The sequence below is a fragment of the Bos mutus genome, chromosome 8 (genome assembly GCF_027580195.1).
Source record: "Bos mutus isolate GX-2022 chromosome 8, NWIPB_WYAK_1.1, whole genome shotgun sequence".
NCBI classification, from domain to species: Eukaryota; Metazoa; Chordata; class Mammalia; order Artiodactyla; family Bovidae; genus Bos; species Bos mutus.
Genome location: NC_091624.1, coordinates 58,941,231 through 58,963,565, shown reverse-complemented (window position 1 = coordinate 58,963,565; position 22,335 = coordinate 58,941,231). Strand labels below are relative to the sequence as shown.

The 22,335-nt window shown below is 34.7% G+C and overlaps 1 protein-coding gene across 3 annotated transcripts in view; it reads left to right on the top strand.

Moving 5' to 3' along the window:
• VPS13A (vacuolar protein sorting 13 homolog A) overlaps positions 1–22,335 on the top strand; it is a 283,496-nt gene that overhangs the window by 117,625 nt on the left and 143,536 nt on the right. For all 3 annotated transcript variants that reach the window (XM_005892982.2, XM_005892984.3, XM_005892985.2), the window contains exons 24-32: positions 4,201–4,282; positions 5,725–5,879; positions 6,364–6,520; positions 10,817–10,896; positions 12,900–12,965; positions 13,162–13,315; positions 14,343–14,459; positions 14,539–14,642; positions 21,731–21,898. In XM_005892982.2, coding sequence (XP_005893044.1) covers positions 4,201–4,282; positions 5,725–5,879; positions 6,364–6,520; positions 10,817–10,896; positions 12,900–12,965; positions 13,162–13,315; positions 14,343–14,459; positions 14,539–14,642; positions 21,731–21,898 — 1,083 coding nt within the window. The remainder of the gene's footprint in view (positions 1–4,200; positions 4,283–5,724; positions 5,880–6,363; positions 6,521–10,816; positions 10,897–12,899; positions 12,966–13,161; positions 13,316–14,342; positions 14,460–14,538; positions 14,643–21,730; positions 21,899–22,335) is intronic.

Below are 22,335 nucleotides of genomic sequence, written 5' to 3'. Positions count from 1 at the left end.
GAGATTTCTTCTTTATATAGCTTTGAGTTACTATCTAGTATTCTTTTCCCTACCTAAAGGGCTCTGGCAAGGATTTCTTATTGGACAAGTATAGTGATGATACACTCCTTATGTTGTTGTTGTTTGTCTGGAAATATCTTAATTTCTCTCTCATTTTGAAGGATAGTTTTGCCAGACACATAATCCTTGGTGTCAAATATGACTTTCCATTACCTTTTGACCTTCATGGTTTCTGGTAAGAAATTAGCTTTTAATAGTTTACTGAGAGTCTTAACATAGGCAGCTCACTTCTCTTATTGCTTGCAAGTTTCTTACTTTGTCTTTCAGCTGTTCGATGATAATATGTTTTGGAGTGGATGTATTTGAATATATGTTACTTTCAGTTATTAAACTTAGATTTTTTAGGTTTATGTAAGTGCTTTGCTCAGTTGCCCAGTTGTGTCCAACTCTTTGCGGCTCCATGAACTGTAGCCTGCCAGGCTCCTCTGTCCCAGTTTTTCATCATATTTGGGCACATTTTTGGTAATTATTTTTTCAGATATGCTTTCGTGCCCTCTCTTCGTCTTTTTCTTGCTGGTGTTCTCATAATGCATACATCACCTTACATTATGGTATCTCACAGGCCCCTTAGGTTGTGTTCATTTTTCTTTATCCTTTGTTTCTTTTCTTTTTTTTTTTTTTTAATAATTTTGACTGATGTGTGCACATGTTTACTGCTAGCTCAACTCTGCTTTTGAAATTCTCTAATGTATTTTTTCTTTCAGTTATTGTAGTTTTCAGGTCTGGAACTTGCTTGGTTTCTTTTTATAATTTCTGTCTCTTTATTGATACTTTCCATTTGTTGTAACATTCACCTGGTTTCCTTTATCTCTTTCTCAATGGCTCATTTTAGCTCTCTGAGAACATTTTAGACAATTTATTTAACGTTTTTTTTTCCCCCAGTAAATCTGATGCCTTTGCTTCTGCTTGAACTATGTCTGCTATTTTCCTCTGTGCATAGGCCACACTTTGTTTCTTTGCATCTGTTCCCCTGCTGTTGTAACTAGATAGAGGAATTATGAGGAAATTACAGATCTATATATTCATTAACATAGATTTTAAAATATTAATACTTAGCAAATATTATAGTCAAATAGTATGATATTTTAAAAAGATTAGATACTACGATACTTTAAAACACCCAGGAAAGCATTTATCCCATGAAAGCAAAAATAGTTCACCAATCAGTGTTAAGTACACTTATTCAATTATTGAATAAAGGATAAAAAATGTATGATTATTTCAGTAGACAAGGAAAAAGCATTGATAAGATCCAACAACCATTCATGATATCAAACTGAGAATATAAGGGCGCCCCATCAATTTAGGAAACTAAGATAAAGTTTATTTTGAAAAAGACTGAACGCTTCCCCTGTAATATCACGGATAGTGCAGGAATGATGGCTTTTCTCACTACTTCTATTCAAATTCATACTGAAGATTCTAGCTTCTGCAGTAACTTAAGAGAAATAATGACAGAATAGAAAGGGAAAAGTAAAACTGTTTCCTGATGATATGATCATTTATGCAAAAAGTCCTAAGGAATGTAGAAAAATACAACTAGCAATAGCGAATTTGTCACGGTTGCAGTCTATATCATCAATGTAAATAGTAAGTTGTTTCTAAAAATCAAATTAAGAAAAATATTCCTTTTGTAATAGCATTAAAAAATTAAATAATTAGGAAAAGTGTAGCAAAGGAATAATAAGACCTGTGAATCTAAAACTACAGGACATTTCTGTAAAAAATTGATCATGACCTAAATAAGTGGAATGATACAGTTAAGAATTGGAGGACTGACCTTCTTAAAATGACAGTTCTCTCAAAACCCTATAGATTTCTCACAGTCCCAATCTAAATACCAGATTTTTCTTTTGGAAGTTAGCAAGTTTATTATAATACACATATGGAAATACATGAACATATGTTGGCCAAAAAATTTGGATAAGAATAATGTTGGTGGGTTTCTAATATTTGATTTCAAGGCTTATTTTATAGCTGCTTTATTCAGGAAAGTGTTGTTTCAGCGTAAGAATGGACATAAAGATAACTAAAGTAGAATAGAATTCAGAAATAAATTAACAATATGGTTAATGTATATATTTTATTTCTTACAAAGTTTCCAGTGCAACTAAGTAAGTCTTTTCAACAATTGTTTTAAAATAATTAGATTTCCATGTGGGGAAAAAGTGAACATCAGCCTGTAACATATACCAAACATGGAATTTAACCTGCAATGGAACAGAGACTTAATGTAAATGCCCAAAGGTGTAAAGTTTGAAAACCTTCAAAAACAGAGAAAATCTTTGAGTTCTTGTGGTGGATAAAAGTGTCTTGGGATAAATAGGTACAAATATAGGAGAAAAAAAGTAAATTCCTAGATACTAAAATTTTCTGCCTTTTGAATGATACTGTTAATAATGAAAAAAGGCTGTCCATCCAACTGGGAAAAATATTGGCAACCCATACAACTTAGAAAAGCTGTTAGTCGCTAAGTCGAATCCGACTCTTTGCAACACCATGGACTGTAGCTCCATAGGTTCCTCTGTCCATGGGATTCTCCAGGCAAGAATACTGGAGTGGGTTGCCATTCCCTTCTGCAGGGGATCTTCCCAACCCAGGGATTGAACCTGGGTCTCCTGCATTGCAGGCAGACTCTTTACCATCTGAGCCACAAGAGAAAGACTATCCAAAATATGTAAGGAGACCAGGAATCCAATAAGAAATGAGCAAACAGACAAGAAAGATGTTCAGTTTTATTATTCACCTCATAAAACAAAATCTTCTTTAATGAATGTAGTGTAAAAAACTTCAAAACATTCAATATTGAAATTGGAGGCAGCAGAGTTGTTACTTTTTGTGGTGGTATGCCTGATGATTGAGGACTCTGAGGGCAGCTTCTGAGTTGCTGGTAATGTTCTGTTCCTGGATCTGAATTTTGGGTGCATGGGTGTGTTTTCTTTTTGAAATTTAGTTTTTATACTTAAATTACATACTCATATGCAGTAGATTATATTTCAGTAAAAATGTTTCCGCCAAATGAATACGATTCTGAGAAGCAGAAACAATCCATGAACCATGTGTAACTATATTTGTGAAATTCTAATTAAAACTAGGGTGAAAATGCCAGTAAGATTATGTCTGAGAATGCTAAATGTTAATGAGGAAGTGGAGCCATACAAACACTAATCTACTGATGACATCATATAATGTCTTATAAACACTTGTGAAAACATATTGATAGTACTTATTAAAGTGAATATATAAAATTCCACTCTGATATATACACGATAGAAAATCTTGCATTTGAGCCCATGTGTTAAATGATGGTTATACTGGTAATGTGAGTAAAAGCAAAAATCTAAACCACACAAGTATTTGCCAACATTGTAATGGACAAATAACCAGTGGTTTATATTCATCAATGTATAGCAGTAAGAATGAGTAAAGTATCAATATGGATAAAATTTAAAGAATATTTTGTTGAAACAGTGTCACAGGAAAATGTATGCAATATTATTGCCTCTTTCTGAGTTTAGAAAGAAACAGGTTAAATAATATTTTACTTATAAAATCAGTCATAGAAGGTTAAAAACAAGTAAATAAAATAAATCAGTTTTAGGGAATGTGATCAAGAAAGTAGCACATAAGATGCTTCTAGGTAAGTATCTGGTACTATTTTGGGTTTTGGCCTGGATGGAAGATTCAGGGGTATCTTTTATTATTAACATTTTCAAATGAATTATATATTTTTTGTATGCTCTACTTGGCTCAGGACAGTAGAAAAGTAATTTACTAAAATATCTTTAAAAAATTAAAAATAAAAGTACAGGCTCCCTAACCACAGAGGCTTTAAATTTTGAGACTTTGGTTGTTTCCTGTGGATGCCATAGAGGTGGCTTCCTTTATTTAGTAAGATGTTAAGATATATCTATGATTTCTTCCTATACGAGGAAATGATTGTAACAGTTGTGAAATTTATATTTAGCCTTAAATTGTAAAAGCACTTCTTTAAATTTACATTTACAAATTTTCTAGTTCAGACTGGAATTTTTCCAGTTAATTCAGATTTATGTGTGTGTGTGTTTGTTGTCACAGTCGTCCTAGAACTTACAATAAAAGTCTATGTACCAGTTGAGAGTGAATTAACTTTTCTTCCAGGTTCAAAGATCCACTTCTTTGGGAACATCACAGATGTCACAGAAGAAATTTCCTCTTTTGGAAATTCCATGTGTTGAAGATGGTAAAATGAAGCTACTTTAGGAAATTTTCCTTGTTATAAATAGATTATAAAAATAATTTTCATTTGGAGACCACATAAACAATTTCAGGCAATAGTAGATATGCATGTTATCTAGAAAATTTCACTTAAATTCCTTTTGCAGTGGGATTTTCTGGAGAGAGTAACATGGAAGCATATGCACTACCATGTGTAAAATAGGTAACCAAAAGGAATTTGCCGTATGACGCAGGGAACTCAAACTGGGGCTGTGTAACAATGTAGAGGGGTGGGAAGGGTGGGAGGGAGGTTAAAGACCAAGAGGACACATGTATACCTATGGCTGACTCATGTTGATGTGTGCCAGAGGCCAACACAATATTGTGAAGAAATTTTCCTTCAATTAAAAATAAGCTTCAAAAAACAATTGAATCCCATAGTAACAAGGACCACTAGTAAGTTTTAATCTTCTCTATCCTATTGTGATCTAAAAGAACCCATGAAAGTTTGTGTCTAATTTATAACCTGTTACTTAGCTTTTGGAGATCTTCATTATAGTAATTTTTTTTAACTTTTCACATTTTATTTTCACTTATTAAAGGAAAATAATCAAGCCTTAATATATACATTCACCTATGAAGACTTGTAAATATTTTGTTATGAAATACAGGTTTTTTTGGCCACACTGGAAAGAAAAATAAATATATTTTACTATTTTTAAGAGTTTAAAAATTGCTAAATGTTAAATAACAGAAATTGCCATGTTGATCCTCAGTTTTCTAGAGAATGTTTACCTTTCTCTGTAGTGATCAGGCTTGGTGGGAAGGGGAAGGAAATGTTTTTGTGAGATCATCTATCCTTATATTCAATTTTATATTTTTAGGGATATATTAGATGGTTTTAGTTTCTCTTAAACCTTCTTTTAATAGTTTGACTGGATTTTGGACCCTTTAAAGTATGTTTAAAAAATTTATTATCATATATATGGCTAAATAGTTGTCCATATGTGAAATAGTGCTTAATCTTAGTTTCTCTGTTTAAACTGCAGGGCCTGCCCCCTGCTTTTACTGTTTCAGAGTTTGTAATTAAGTTCTGTTTTGCTCTCCAGATAGAGTGAGCATATTAGTATGTTCCTTTGAGTATTCATCATGTAGGTAGTAATTGGCCTTGGCATTTGCTATAAAATTTTCTTTGGCAGTTTTTAGACTATTGATTTTAAAGATGCCTATTCTAAAGATTGCATTTTGTAATTTTTGATACATTTTGTCATTAAGAATTTATTTTTGCAGCTATAATCTCTATATTCTTTTCTTTTTATTTTGATGTTGCAGTTTTTTGAAAACTGACATTTCAGTTTTTTGAAGAAGTGTTGTAGTGTTCATATTTATTTCAGATAAATTATTAAAATTTTATTATTAAATCAGTCCTGTAGATTATTGACTTAAAAAATGTTCTGTGGTATTTAGATTCAGATGAGGAGTTTTTTGATGCACCATGTAGTCCATTGGAAGAGCCTCTTCAATCACCATCTAGAATTAAAAGTCCTCAACAGAAAAATCTTCAGAAACCAGATTGTTTTAAAAATATGATTGAGTATAAAATAAGATTTGAAGTGCCAGAGGTATGCCTTATATGTACCGTAGTAAAATTAATATGGCTTATTTAAATTTTGGTCATTTCTGCTATTCACAGATTATTTATATAGTCTTATTACTAATAGACATTGTTTTAATCCTATTTAAGCTCAATCCAGATGTTACTTTGTGATTCTTCTTCCCCTTTGAAGATTAATTTCCTTAATAATTAAAGATTTGGCCACCCTCACCTTCTGAGAGGGACCACATTCTGTCTGTGGAAAGTTTAAATAAATCCTCTTTCACTTAAAAAAATAATTAAGAGTTTATATGTATTATTACTATTCAGTATATATTTATTGAAGATAATTTGCCTAGTGCATGTATTTTATATGTATAAGATCTCTCCTAAATTGAAATCTATATCATTTATATCATATGTATACCTCATATATCCATATATGGCCACCATCTGCGTAAATATTTTTGTGTGTGTGTTAGATAGTTGTTTCTTTTTTCTTTCTTTTCTAGGTTTTGATTCAGTTCTGTCACCTTGTTGGAGACTGTGAACTACCCGTGGTAGAAATTAATGTCTTAGGATTGGGCACAGATATTGAGCTTAGAACATTTGATTTGAAAGCAAATGCCTTTTTGAAAGAGGTCTGCTTAAAATGTCCAGATTATTTTGGTAAGTATCTCTGTTTTTAAAAATAATTTAGTTCAGTTCAGTCGCTTAGTTGTGTCCGACTCCTTGCGACGCCATGGACTGCAGCACGCCAGGCCTCCCTGTCTATCGCCAACTCTTGAAATTTACTCAAATCCATGTCCATTGAGTCAGTGATGCCATCCAACCATCTTATCCTTTGTCGTCCCCTTCTCCTGCCTTTAGTCTTTCCCAGCATCAGCGTCTTTTCAAATGAGTCAGTTCTTCACATCAGGTGGCCAAAGTATTGGAGTTTCAGCTTCAACATCAGTCCTTCTAATGAGTATTCAGGACTGATTTTCTTTAGGATGGGCTGGTTGGATCTCATAGCAGTCGAAGGGATTCTCAAAAGTCTTCTCCAACACCACATATCAAAAGCATCAGCTCTTCAGCGCTCAGCTTTCCAACTCTCACATCCATACATGACTCCTGGAAAAACCATAGCTTTGACTAGACAGACTTTGTTGGCAAAGTAACAGACTTTTGTTGTCTCTGCTTTTTAATATACTATCTAGGTTGGTCATAACTTTCCTTCCAAGGAGTAAGCGTCTTTTAATTTCATGGCTGCAGTCACCATCTGCAGTGATTTTGGAGCCCCAAAAATAAAGTCTGTCACTGTTTGCACTGTTTCCCCATCTGTTTGCCATGAAGTGATGGGACCAGATGCTGTGATCTTAGTTTTCTGAATGTTGAGCTTTAAGCCAACTTTTTCACTCTCCTCTTTTCATTTTCATTAAGAGGCTCTTTAGTTCTTTACTTTCTGCCATAAGGGTGGTGTCACCTGCATATCTGAGATTAATTAAAAAATTAATTTTAATATTTGATTAGCTTCTAGATATAAATTCTCTAGACATTTAGTCAGTACATTTGATATTATCAAAGACATATTATGAGTTAGTCTTCAACTTTCATATTATACTTTGATCTAAGGAGTAGGCTAGAGGGATATGAAGACAACTTTTTTCATTAAGAAAAATGGTGAAATTTAAATCTACTTAATGAATACTAAAATATGAAATAGTTTTCTATTGATATTACAACAGTTTACCACAAATTTATTAAATTTGTGTAACTGAGATGTCTGACAAGTCTCAATAGGCAAAAGTCAAGCTATCAACAGGACTTCTGTTTTGGAGGCTGTAGGGGAAGATCTGTTTTCTTCTTCATTCAGGTGTTGGCAGGACATCAGTTTTATCTGATTTGAGTCCATTTTCTTACTGCTTATAAGGTGTAGATTGGGCTTAGCTCCTACAGGCCTCTCTGAATCGTTGCGAATAATTTTTTGTATTCCAGAACCATTATGAGGTGTTAGGTCCTTCTTATGTTGTAGTCTCGCTAACCTTTTCTTCCACTCTAAAAACTAAGGTAATTAAGATTGGGTGCATCTGGATAATCAGAGGTCATTTCCCCTTAATCTTGACCTTAATCACCTCTGTAATGTTACATTTACCATATGAGATAACATATTCTCAGATTTGGGGGAATTAGAGCATGGACATTTCATTTAATTTCAAGTGTTTTTAACTCTTCCTTCAAGATTTCTTTTTTGAGTCATGTGTTATTTAGAAATGTGTTACTTATTTTCCAAATATTTTGGAATTTTCCAACTAATTTTCTGTTACTGATTTCTGTTTTCATTCTTCTGTGGTCTGAAGGCAGACATTGTATGATTTCTGGTTTTAAAAGTTGCTAAGCTGTGTTCTGTGGCTCAGAATGTGGTTGATCTTGGTAAATATTCCACGTGAGCTTAAGAAGAATGAATATTATGCTCTTGTTGGATGAAGTAGTCTCTAGACATCCATTACCTCCAGTTATTTGATGGTGTTACCGAGCTGAAAATGTCCTTACTGATATATTATACATATATATATATATATATATTTTATATATATTTTTTCATTTCTGATAGAAGAGTATGAAGGGTTCTAATAAGGTAGTGGGTTCATCTATTTCTCTTTGCATTATGATCATTTTTTCCTTTCTATTGTTCAATAAGTACACCTTAAGGATTGTTGTATTCTCATGGAAAATTGACTGCTTTATCATTATTTAATGCCTTTCTTTATCCCTTACAACTTTTGCTTGCCTTGAAGTCTGCTCTGTCTGAAAATTAACATAGCTATCCTTGCTTTCTTCCTTTTAGTGTTAGCATAATATGGTTTTCAACATCTGTTTACTTTGAAACTATATGTACTTTTGTATTTAAAGTGGGTTTTTAAGCAGACAGTATATACTTGGGTCTTTTTTTTTATTATTCATGTTGGAAATTGGGTCTTTTTTAATTTTTAAAGTTAAAAATTTTTTTTTGGAGGGGGAGATGGGCATGGCCTTGTGGCTTTTAGGATGTTAGTTCCCTGACCAGGGATCAAACCTGGGCCCTGGCAGTGAAAGTGTTGAGTCCTAACCACTGGACTGTCAGGAAATTCCCTTTTGATTGTTGTTTTTTTTTTTTTAATGTTTATAAGTTATTTAATTTTTATTTTATTTTTTTAAAATTTTATTTTTAAACTTTACAATATTGTATTAGTTCTGCCAAATATCGAAATGAATCCACCACAGGTATACATGTGTTCCCCATCCTGAACCCTCCTCCCTCCTCCCTCCCCATACCCTCCCTCTGGGTCGTCCCAGTGCACCAGCCCCAAGCATCCAGTATCATGCATCGAACCTGGACTGGCGACTTGTTTCATACATGATATTATACATGTTTCAATGCCATTCTCCCAAATCTTCCCACCCTCTCCCTCTAAATGGAAGCTATCCTGTGAAATCTTTCGAACTCATTTAGGAGTCCCCCCCTCCCCCACCCCACTACCACCCTGTGGTGAACTGATACTAAAATAAGGGAGTTAAAAACTTAAGCTGAACTCTCTGTGGGAATAAGAAAGGTGAAGAATATGCTTGTATACATATCAAGGATTTGAAAGTGTCATCTTCTGTGGGAACTCATTCTCAGACAAAAAATGTCTGTTAACTGTTATAACGAAACTTCCCCTTTTCTGTGAGCCCTGGATTAAATGTGATCTCTGTATGTTGGGAAGCAGATTAAGTATTGTGGCCTGAAAACTTAGTTATTGGAAATGATTTACACATTTTTAGTTCCATACACTACACTTATTCTGTGGCCCTTCAGAACTTGTATCTGGTGAATTGTGTTATGATTATCTCTTCCTGAAAAAATTATCATACATGCAAGAAACAGAATTCTGCCTTATTATGCTTTTTACATCAAGAAAGTTTGCTCTGACAGTTGAAAAATGAGCCAACTTGATAGTGCTTTGCAGTAATCCAGAAGTATTACAGAAGTTGTTAATATTTGTTTTTTATAATTGTTTGTTTCCCTAAGAGCAAAGGGTAAGATAACCCTTGCATACATAATACAGGATATACAACTAACAGTTCCCCTATTTGTGTAATACATTTGCTTATGTTTTCTTAGAAAGAGTAGGAAGAAGCGAATACAATATTTCTTACACAAAGTAAATAATCAGTAAATAGTTGTTCAGTGAATGAATGAATGTGTGAAAAAGTGGGGACTTTTTTAAGGATTGAAATGTGATTAGCATCTGCAGTAGAAGGCTAGCTTAAATACTAATGAACTTAAATCTGGAGGGTTCTGTGGAAATACACTGTATTTTTTCCCTCATGAGTAGTATGACTGGTTTGTAGTCCTATCTTCCAGTATCTTGTTATTGATTTCAAAGGCATAAGTAATTTGCTAATGATGGTTATAAAGACTTGACACAAAATACTCTTCTTCAGCAGTTTCCTTGATTATTTTCTTAGATTTTAAGCAGAAGCTACAATATAATTTGTAAAGACTGATAATATGGTACTCAAGTTTATTTTAATCTAAACTAATACACATAACAGCTTATTTCTCATCAACTATCTGATGTTTTTTGTATACAGTCGTTTTTAGAGATTCTGACTATTTCTGTGATTCAGGACCAGAATCGCTTCATGTCCTTTCATTGTTCCTCATAAACATTGTTTTCTCTATCTGATTGCTACTTTTTCTTACTTAACTTCCTATCTAAGTTTAGAAAGGTAAGATAATCTTTTGTAGTGTGGCATAAGAAAAGGGAATCATAAGATGGAATTACATTTGTAGATTTTAAAATAAAGGAAGAAAGACCACCTGATTTGAGTAATACAGAGATCAGAGTTCAGAACTAATACAGGAAATACTTCTTTTCCAATTCTATAATTGTTAATATTTCCTGCATTTGTTTCCTATTAGTTTTTCTATGAAAGAATAATTTGAGAAATTATTTTTAGATGAAAACAAGAAACCAGTTTATTTGATTACAACACTGGATAACACAATGGAAGATCTCTTAACACTGGAATATGTGAAGGTAAGTAGTTTGATTTACATACTTGCTATGGTAAGCAAGCGGTGCTGCTAGTGGTAAAGAACCTGCCTGCCAGTGCAGGAGACTTAAGAGATGTTGGTTTGATCCCTGAGTCAGGAAGATGGCCTGGAGGAGGGCGTGGCAACCCCCTCCAGTGTTCTTGCCTGGAGAATCCCGTGGACAGAGGAGCCTGGCGGGCTACCGTCCATGGGATGGCACAGAGTCGGACGCGACTGAAGCAACTTACCTTGCATGCAAGCGTGGTGAGGATACTGTTGAGATATTTAAATCAAGTTTTATAAGTTCAGAAATACTCAGTTTAATCTCCATCCCGATGTGATCACTGTAACTCCTAAAACTTTAAGATGTTTTATTTTGTCATCCTCTATTAGATAACTTGTGGTTTAAAACACTTAATGTATCAGGACAATAAGCAGCCCACTTTCTAAGTAGATATGACCTGCAGTTTGACTGTTTATCCCCATCAGGGAATCTACAGACTTTTTAATCTTGATGGAATTTGTTGTGGTATACTATAAAAGATGAAGCTTTCACTTGATTTCCCACGATAGTCTGAAGTTACCTAATTTTCCTGCTGTCAGTGGCTCCATTCCTTTTCTGTTGACTTGTGATAACCAAGTCATCATTTATTAAATATTTATGGGTACTGTCATCTACATATGATTTCGCCTTTGTTTTCACTGACCTGTTTTTATATAAGTGCCACATTATTTTAATAATTATAGTACTTTATAGTAAGAATAATGTTCAGTAAGCATTATATAACTTTAAAGACCATTTTTTACTACTATTGTTGCAGTTTTTAGTGTTTGTATTGTTTATGAATTAAACAACTTTTATCAATATAAAAATGTTTCAGATCTAAATATAGCACAGAATATTTGATACCTGATGGATCATTCTGTCAGAATTTTAACATTCAGGAAGATTTGGGAAGGACCTTACAGAGTTGCGGATGATTAAATGATTGTCCTCTACGTGTGATAATATCTAAATTTCCACTCTTTTTTTTGGTGGGAATTTTTTTCTTTTTTTAAATTTACTTTTTAGTTGGAAGAAAATTGCTTTACAATGTTGTAATGGTTTCTGTCATACAACACCACAAACCAGCCATAATTATACATTTATCACCTCCCTCTTGAGCCTGCGTCCCCTCCCACCATCCCACCCATCTCAGTCCTCACAGAATGCCTGGCTGGGCTCCGTGTGTTATATAGCAGCTTCACACCAGCTGTCTGTTTTGCACAGGGTAGTGTATATATGTCTGTGCTACTTTCTCCATTTGTCCCACTCTTTCCTTCCCCGACTGTCTGCAAGTCCATTCTCTATATCTGCATGTCCATTCCTTCCCTGAAGATAGATTCATCAGTATCATTTTTCTAGATTCCATATATATGCATTAATATATGATATTTGTTTTTTTTCTTTCTGACTTCACTCTGTATAACAGGCTCTAGGTTCATCCACCTCACTAGAACTGACTCACATTCGTTCTTTTTTTTTATGACGAATATTTCATTATATGGGCTTCCCTGGTGCAGCTCAGAGGTTAAAGCATCTGCCTGGAATTCAGGAGACCCGGGTTCCATCCCTGGGTTGGGAAGATCCCCTGGAGAAGGAAATGGCACCCCACTCCAGTACTCTTGCCTGGAGAATCCCATGGAGGGAGGAGCCTGGTAGGGCTCCTTTGCGACCGTCCATGGGGTCGCAAAGAGTCAGACACGACTGAGCAACTTCACTTCACTCTTCACCATATCTTCTTTATCTAGATTTCTACTCTTGGTAATAAGATAGTATGTAGCATTTATTGAATACTTGCTCTAAACTTACCAAGTTTCTTTTGTTCTGGTGAAGCAGTTGTTTAATTATATGTATGTAAATAGCTCAAAAAATTATATAAATGTGTAGTAGGACCATTGTGTAATTGTATGTGCAGTTGTGTTCCTGTGATAATCTAACAGATTTGTATTTCTCACTTTGTGTAGGCTGAAAATAATTTACCCGCAACAATATTGAAGAATGCTTATAACAGTGTTGTGCAACTGATAAAGGTATAAGTGAATAATAATTTATTTTTCAGTTAGATACTGTATTTCTAAGCAAATGTATTATAAAAATGTTAACTGGAACTGTAAGATCCTTGAGGATAAAAATTGACTATTATAAATTGTATCCTTTATACCACAAAGAACATAGAACTGGCAAACAAATATTTGTTGTGTTACTAAAATCAGTTTTGTTCCTTAGGTGAATTTTTCCTCTTTGGATATTCATTTACATACTGAAGCACTTTTGAATACAATAAATTATTTTAATAATATCCTTCCATATTTGGAGGAAAAACCAGCCCCAGTGCATGTTGTGGAGACTGAAGACAAAGAGGAGGTTGTTAAAAAAATACGTATGTTTCTTTAAAATTCAACTTCAAATTTTTACCAAGTAGATCAATAAATTTTGGTTCTTGGCTTATTATTAACTTATGATATTGACTTCAGAATTCTGTTGCCTAGATTAATATCTGGAAAGATTCATTATGTACCAAGTTAATTTTAAAAAATATTAGTAAAGTGATAATTGCTGAAGAAAGTAGCTTTTATTTATCTAGTCATTCATTTTAGTTGACTCTGTCCATGGGATTCTCCAGGCAAGAATAATAGAGTGGGTTGCCATGCCCTTCTCCAGGGAATCTTCCTGACCCAGGGATCAAATCTGCACCTCTTCCATCTCCTGCATTGGCAGGCGGGTTCTTGACCACTAGTGCCATCTGAAAATTATAAATTTAATATAGTTAGATTTCATTAATTTAAAACCCTAATTCTGGGAAAGATTGAAGCAAGGAGGAGAAGGGGTTGACAGAGGATGAGGTGATTGGATGGCATCACCAACTGAATGGACATTAGTTTGCACAAACTCCAGCAGATGATGAAGGAAAGGGAAACCTGGCGTGCTGCAGTTCATGGGGTCTCAAAGAGTCAGAAACGACTGAATGACTGAACAAAAAAAAATTATTTTAGATTAGAAACATAGAACTAACAAAATTTTAATAATATGAGTATATATTTTTAAACCAAGTGCTATTTTTAAGCAGTCAAAAGTTATAAGTTGGATAATAACAAGTATCACCTTGTTATCAGTAAATTGCCAAAGACTGATTTTACAGCTATGACTTAGTTTCACATATTATTCTCATCTAGAACTATTCTGTTTTGTCTCTGTCTACATTTGTTTGACTTTGGTTTCATTGGATTTGATTTTTTTTTAGAATTCATAACTTAGTAGGTAACATATTATTGCTTGCTTTCAATTGGCAAATCAGATGTTCCTCTAGTATTTGCATTATTGTTGTGATTTCAGTTACTTTATAAGTGTAGTAAGATAACTACTAAAAATTTTGTCTTATGTTTTACAATATGAGTTTCTTTTTGCAGCTTTAAAATCATCCAAGAATGAAGATACTATTACCTTGCAGATTTTAGCAGAATTATCATGTTTACAGATCTTTATTCAAGATCAGAAACGTAACATTTCCGAAATTAAGATAGAAGGTAACAGGATTTGATAAAAAGTGAATTCAGAACTACTAAATGAAGGAAAAGGAATTGAATGATTCTTTTTTCCCCTTAGGGCTTGATTGTGAAATCATTATGAGGCCATCAGTGACTGAAACAAATGCAAAGCTAAGGAATATAATTGTCCTGGATTCTGATATAACAGCTGTATACAAAAAGGTATGAACTTGTTTCTATTAATTAACATTATTAAATATAGTTGTCCTTTAAGATGAGTCATCAATTCAGTTCAGTCGCTCAGTTGTGTCTGACTTTTTGCGAACCCATGAACTGCAGCACACCAGGCCTCCTTGTCCATCACCAACTCCTGGAGTCCTCCCAGACCCATGTCCATTGAGTCAGTGATGCAATCCAACCATCTCATCCTCTGTCGTTCCCTTCTCCTCTTGCTCTCAATCTTTCCCAGCATCAGGGTCTTTTCAAATGAGTCAGCTCTTCGCATCATGTGGCCAAAGTACTGGAGTTTCAGCTTAAACATCAGTCCTTCCAATGAACACCCAGGACTGATTGATCTCCTTTAGGATGGACTGGTTGGATCTCCTTGCAGTCCAAGGGACTCTCAAGAGTCTTCTCCAACACCACAGTTCAAGAGCATCAATTCTTTTGTGCTCAGCTTTCTTTATAGTCCAACTCTCATATCCATATATGACCACGGAAAAAACCATAGCCTTAACTAGATGGAACTTTGTTGACAAAGTAATGTCTCTGCTTTGAATATGCTATCTAGGTTGATCATAACTTTCCTTCCAAGGAGTAAGCGTCTTTTAATTTCATGGCTGCAGTCACCGTCTGCAGTGATTTTGGAGCCCAAAAAAATAAAGTCTGACACTGTTTCCACTGTTTCCCATCTATCTGCCATGAAGTGATGGGACCGGATGCAGTGATCTTAGTTTTCTGAATGTTGAGCTTTAAGCCAACTTTTTCACTCTCCACTTTCACCTTCATCAAGAGGCTCTTTAGTTCTTCTTCACTTTCTGCCATAAAGGTGGTGTCATCTGCATATCTGAGGTTATTGATATTTCTCCGGGCAATCTAAATTCCAGCTTGTGTTTCCTCCAGCCCAGCGTTTCTCATGATGTATTCTGCATGTAAGTTAAATAAGCAGGGTGACAGTATACAGCCTTGACATACTCCTTTTCCTATTTGGAACCAGTCTGTTGCTCCAAGTCCAGTTCTAACTGTTGCTTCCTGACCTGCATATAGGTTTCTCAAGAGGCAGGTCAGGTGGTCTGGTATTCCCATCTGTTTCAGAATTTTCTACAGTTTATTGTGATCCACACAGTCAAAGGCTTTGGCATAGTCAATAAAGCAGAAATAGATGTTTTTCTGGAACTGTCTTAGTTTTTCAGTGATCCAAAAGACTTGTACTTTTTTTCCCTCTATAATTTTATTTGTATGCATATTTAAGGTTAAAAATCCAATTTTAAAAAAGCTACAAAATGAAGTTTCTCACTCTACCCCCATTTTCCTTTCCTTTTTTGTTAACTTTGATTCCAGCGTATATTGTTATTTATTCATTGTTCTATTGATATTTGGTTTCTGTTCTTTTGTTTTATGAGCATTGCTTCTGTAACTAGTCTTATACATGTCTCCTGGTATATTCTTGGACATGTCTCATGTAAGCATTTCCAGAGAGTCATGTACTCCCAGGAGCAGTGGAAGAGAGATCTGGTATTTTATTTCCATCCCAGTGCTCGAAATTGTTGTGTTAAGTTTTTTGAAGATCTGGAGTATATAATACGGTGTTTTCAGTTTGTATTTTTCTTACCAGTAATGAAGTTGCATATTTTTCATATACTTATAGACTATTTATGTTTGCTTTTCTATGAAATGTCTGTTAAACCCAGGTGCCAGCAAACTTTTTCTGTAAATAGCCAGATTGTAAGTCTTTTAGGCTTTGTGGGCCATGCAGTTTTTGTTAAAACTATTCAGCTCTGCTATTGTAATGTGAAAGTAGCCATAGATAATGTGTAAATGAATGATTTGACTGTGTTCCAATAAAATTTTATTTTATGGATAATAAAATGAAAATTTCATATAACTTGCATGTGTCACAAAATATTACTGTTATTTAGATTATTTTTAACTACTTACAGATACAAAAATCATTCTTACCTAATCCTACTGTTGATAGTTTGCTGATCCCTGATTTGATTTACCAGTTTTGGGTGAAGGAATGTTAATTTTTTTCCTCATTGATTTGTAAGAAATCATTTAATATGTTCTGTATTATTCCTTGCTTAGTTTATTTTTGTTTTGAATAGTTACTCCCAGTTTGGTTATGATGTCTTTTGAGAAACAAAAGTTGTTAATTTTAATGAAGTTGAATTTTATCCTTCTTTGTTGGTTTGAGAGTGTTACGTTTTCTAAATCAATCAGTTCTCTGAATTCATAAAGGTATTCCCCTACGTCACCTTCTAAAAGTTATATGATTTTGCCTTTCACTTACATCTTTCATCCTACTTGAAACTGATTTTGTTTTAATATGATTGAGGCTGGAATCCGTTTTCACTTTTTGGACATTGGCTTCTTTTTTCCTAGCATCATTTATTTAATAGATATCCTTTTCTTACCATGTACAGTTACTGTTCAGTTGCTAAGTCATGTTCAATTCTGTGTGACCCCATGGACTGTAGCATGCCAGGCTTCCCTGCCTGGAGTTTGCTCATACTTGTGTCCCGTTAGTTGATGATACTATTCAAGCATCTCATCCTCTGTCATCCCTTCCCCTCCACCTTCAGTCCCAGCATCGGTGTCTTTTCCAATGAGTTGGCTCTTGGCTTCAAGTGGCCAGAGTATTGGAGCATCAGTCCTTCCAATAAATATTCAGGCTTGATTTCCTTTAGGATTGACTTGTTTGATCTCCTTGCTGTCCAAGGGACTCTCAATAATCTTCTCCAGGCTTGATTTCCTTTAGGATTGACTGGTTTGATCTCCTTCCTGTCCAAGGGACTCTCAGTAATCTTCTCCAGCACAGTTCAAGAGCATTAATTCTTCTGTGCTCAGCCTTGTTTATGGTCCAATTCTCACATCCATACGTGACCACTGGAAAAACCATGGCTTTGACTGTACAGACCTTTGTCAGCAGAGTGATGTCTCTACTTTTTAACACTCTGTCTAGGTTGGTCATTGCTTTTCTTCCAAGGAGCAAGCATCTTTTCATTTCATGGCGGCAGTCACCATCTGCATTGATTTTGGAGCCCAAGAAAATAAAATTGATAAGTTAAATTTCATTCAGTGAGATTCAGGGAGATTGTTTTGTTTTGTTTGTTTTGCAGGGATTGGGGAAGACAAGAATACTTCATAGATTGTGTTGAGTATCTTCAAAGGATGCACAGTTTCTTGCTATCTTTGTAATGTTAAAAACCATCATTTCATTAAGGGTTGCAAAATGGTAATACTCTGATTCAGAATATTCAAAAAAATTTCTTCTTTATTAAATGGGAGTCTTCACCAGTTTATATGCTGACATCTTCAAAATTTTGGCTATCATAAGTTTATGCCCCAGTAGATTTCTTAGTCAGGGCTCATAGTTGTAAGAATGATACTCCATGAACGTTTATATGTTGCATTACATTTATATTTGCAAAGTACTCTGACTGGATTTTGATTCTTTAGCTTGCATTTTCTTTTCTAGATGATTTTAAGCATGTTATTCTATATTTTCTGGCCTAGTGTGAATGTTCAGTCAAACTGCTGCTGCTGAGCCTGTTGACAGTTTCACTTTCTTTCTCTTAGAAGGACTTGGTAATTTTGCCTAAATATTCAGAGCTGATTGGAAGCTTTGTGTAGGCAGGACTTTGGACAGGTGAACATAATGGCAGATTGTAGGCAGTAATGCAGTGATTTTATAGCCTCAAAACTTGAGTGTCTATAGAGTTTTTGTTTGTTTGTTTTCTTTTTCTCTCAGGCCAGTCATTTTCCTTTTAGAAAAGTATTATAAGTATAGGCCTGACAGTGTAAGTTCAGGGAGCCAGTTGGATGAAGAATGAGGGGACCTTATGTTTCACAATACAGGTTTTTACTTAAAATACCCATCTTTTAGTATGATCTTTTTATTTACCCTTTATCTATGCCTGTTGTCTCCTAGGCCACAATCTCTGCACTAAACACTGTTTTATGAAAATTTCTTCTCTTCTGTTGGACTCAAGGGAGGTAGTCATAAGTCACTCATGTGACTTACGGAAGTTATTCTGGTTTTCATTGATTAATTTAATAGTATTAGGGATATTATTGTCTACCTTCTGATAATATTTTACTGCTTATATAGTATATCCTAGCAACACTCTACTATCAGTTCCTACTTTTGTTGCCTTTCACAGTGTTATTATAATATGTTTTACTTTTGTGTATGCTGAAAGTTCTCAGTGTATATGTACTGATTTAGGTTTAGTTTTCTTTTAGAGAAATTAATTTTTTACAAGACATATACTATCTTACCTTTATTCTAACCATTTCTGGAATTAATTTTTTCATGTAGCTTCAAAGTTCTGTTATTTTTATTTCCACCTGAAGAAGTTAATGATTTCTTATAATGCATCTCTGCTAGTTATGATTTATCTCATCTTTTGGCAGGAAGGAGGGATCAGAACTAGGGGAAAAAGCACTTTTATTTCACCTTCATTATCTGAGTGATATTTTTGCTGTGGCTGCTGCTGCTAAGTCACTTCAGTCATGTCTGACTGTGTGACCCCATAGACGGCAGCCCACCAGGCTCCCCCGTCCCTGGGATTCTCCAGGCAAGAACACTGCAGTGGCTTGCCATTTCCTTCTCCAATGCATGAAAGTGAAAAGTGAAAGTGAAGTCGCTCAGTCATGTCTGACTCTTAGCGACCCCATGGACTGCAGCCTACCAGGCTCCTCCATCCATGGGATTTTCCAGGCAAGAGTTCTGGAGAGGGGTGCCATTGTCTTCTCCAGATACTTTTGCTAGGTGTACATAATTTCTTGTCTTTATCTGACTGCCTTTCTGGATTTGTGTATAGTGTGTCTATATAGATGTAAGTATATTTTCATATTTGTCCTGTTTGAAGTTTTCTGTGCTTTTTGGATCTCTCTCTATATATTTTTTATGTCTTTTCAGGTAGTTCTTCCTACCTCCATCTCCTTCTTCCCTCACCTCCCTTTCCTCCTCCATCTCGTCCCTATTCTTCCTCTTGGGTTCCAAAAATTACTTTTAGATTCTTGTTAGAGATCATCTCATGACCTTTAGATCCTCTGTTCTTTTCCCATTCTTTTCTCATTATGTTTCATTTGTATAATTTCTGTTCACCTGTTTTTAAGTTCACTCATTGTGTCCTTGGCTCCATTGAATATAGTGATAAACCCACTGAAAGTATTCTTCATCAGCTACCCTGTTTTTAAATCTTTAATGTTTACCTTTTTTTTTTTTTTTTCCATTTCTTGGCTCACATTCTTTAGTCTGTTCATTCATATTTTCCACATTTTCCATTCAAAGCACCTGCCTTATTAATGATAATAATTAAAAATCCATTGGCTGAATGTTTCAACATCTATGTTATAGGCAAGTCTTTCTGTTGATTGCTTTGTCATTCATTTTTTTTTCTTTCTTTTTGGGGTGTTTTGTAGCTAATGATTGACTGTCAGACATCATGTATAGGGTAACAGAGATGGTAATGAACAGTATTTATGTCTGAAAGTGAGTGTGCCGCCTTTTTCTGCTAATGTTTTAGCATGGGGAGTTAAATCACGTTAATGGAGAGCTGAGGGCAACAAGGTTAGTGCCTTTCCCATCGTTTTCCTGATGGTACTTTGGGCCTTTTCCAGGGTGGAGGCTTCTCCTTTCTTTGAGGATTGTAGCAAGGAAATCTTTGGTATTCCACTGTGACCCTAGTCACTTAGGAATTCCCAACATAAAGTGCACAATGAAATGCTTACAACTGACTGAGTGTGAGCTCCTCTGTGTCTGTGACTCCCAGGGATTCTGTGTCTCCCATTATTAGTTCATAGTCAACCTTTACCATTTTATCTCAGTTCTTCTTACCTAATGTTATGGTATATGGCATCTCTTTTCTCCTGCCCCTTATCCTAGGTGAGCTGGTGCTTAAGATTCTGTCTTTCTTGAAGGTACCTTATTTTTTCTTTAGATTTCAGGCCACTTGGTTGGCTTGTAGCCTCAGATTTCTAATGGTTTTAAGAAAAGTTAAGAGGCTTCCCTGGTGGCTCAGAGGGTAAAGTGTCTGCTTACAATGCGGGAGACCCAGGTTCAGGCCCTAGGTTTGGAAGATCCCCTGGAGAAGGAAATGGCAACCCACTCCAGTATTCTTGCCTGGGAGATTCCATGGATGGAGGAGCCTGGTGGGCTACAGTCCCTGGGGTCACAAAGAGTTGAACACAACTGAGTGACTTCTCTTTCTTTCTTTAAGAAAAGTTAAAAATTTTATAGGTTGTCTGTTTTTGTTTTTCTCATTCTTAAGGTTTGCAATGACCTCTCTTCAGCATTCTGTATCCTAGGCAGAAGCAGAATACCTATAGACTTAAGTAGAGTCTCATTTTACACCTCAGCCTTCAGTCAACTATCTCTGATTCCTAAGGTTTTTTTTGTTTCATGGTTGGAATTTGTTTACTTATGGTTCTTCAGCCCTCTGCCCTGCTTCTAGCATTTAGAAGGGTCAGGAAAACTATAACGTAGTTAAAAATTAAGTTAGTGAGTACTCTGTTTGTCTTTCAAAATATTTCTGTCGTTCCACATCTGCTAATATCTCCAACCATTTTTAATTTATTGCGGAGCTTGAGACGTCATACTGCTATAGATAATTCTTATTTGGCAGTTGAGATGACTCAACAAACTAATAAGGAACAGAAGTTTTGTGATAGGAGAAGACTCCTTTGAAGGATCTGGAAAATCTATTCACATACCTCAGATCAAGAAAATAGGTTATCAGTTTTGACAGTGAATGAAAAATACATTTATATGGCAGTTCTCAGTACAAAAGTATACTCACTAAATGAAAAGGTGTAGTCTGATTTTTTTTTTTTTTTTTCCCACTAAAAAAATCTTTTGCCAAACCTACCAAATTGATTTCATCCCCAAAGGGAACTGCCACTTCTGTTTTGAATAATCTTGTGTAGATTCTAGTAAGGATGTTAGAATTGTTGTCTTATTTATACTTGGCTTGACTGTTTTGAAGATTTTCCAAATATGTGTGTATGTTTTGCTTTTATTTTTGCCCTGAAGACATTCTATCCAAAGTGGATTTTGACGATTGAAATTTTCTCTCTTTAAGGCTGTTTATATTACCGGAAAAGAAGTTTTCAGCTTCAAAATGGTTTCTTATATGGGTGCAACTGCTGGTTCTGCATACACAGATATGAATGTAGTTGATATGCAAGTTAATTTAACTGTTGGTTGCATTGAAGTAGTTCTTGTCAAAAAATTTCTGTATTCTATATTGGTAAGTATGTTAATTGATTTTTTTATTTATTTTTGCCTACTAGTTGGAAAGTGTTTGCTGTTTCTCAAGCATAGATAAGGAATTCCTTGCTTGATTATTTCCCCCTGCTTTTTAAAAATATTCCGGGTACCATTTATCCTGACTGAAATGTATAGTATCATTTATATACTATCATTTTTCACATGGGAATGTTCTAGTTAATTGAAATATGTATGTACATTAAATATATGTACATTTTATATATGTCATGTATATTTAATTCTTTCTTTTATGTATAATTTGTTTAAGTATTTTACCTTTCAGCTCTTACTAAAAGTGCTAAATATACAATTGAAGTCCAGTTTGGTTTCAGATAATCATTAGGAAAATTACATTTCCTATGGTAGTCTATGAATATTTGGGGCTTTGTGGGATTTAGATTTAATCCCTATGACATT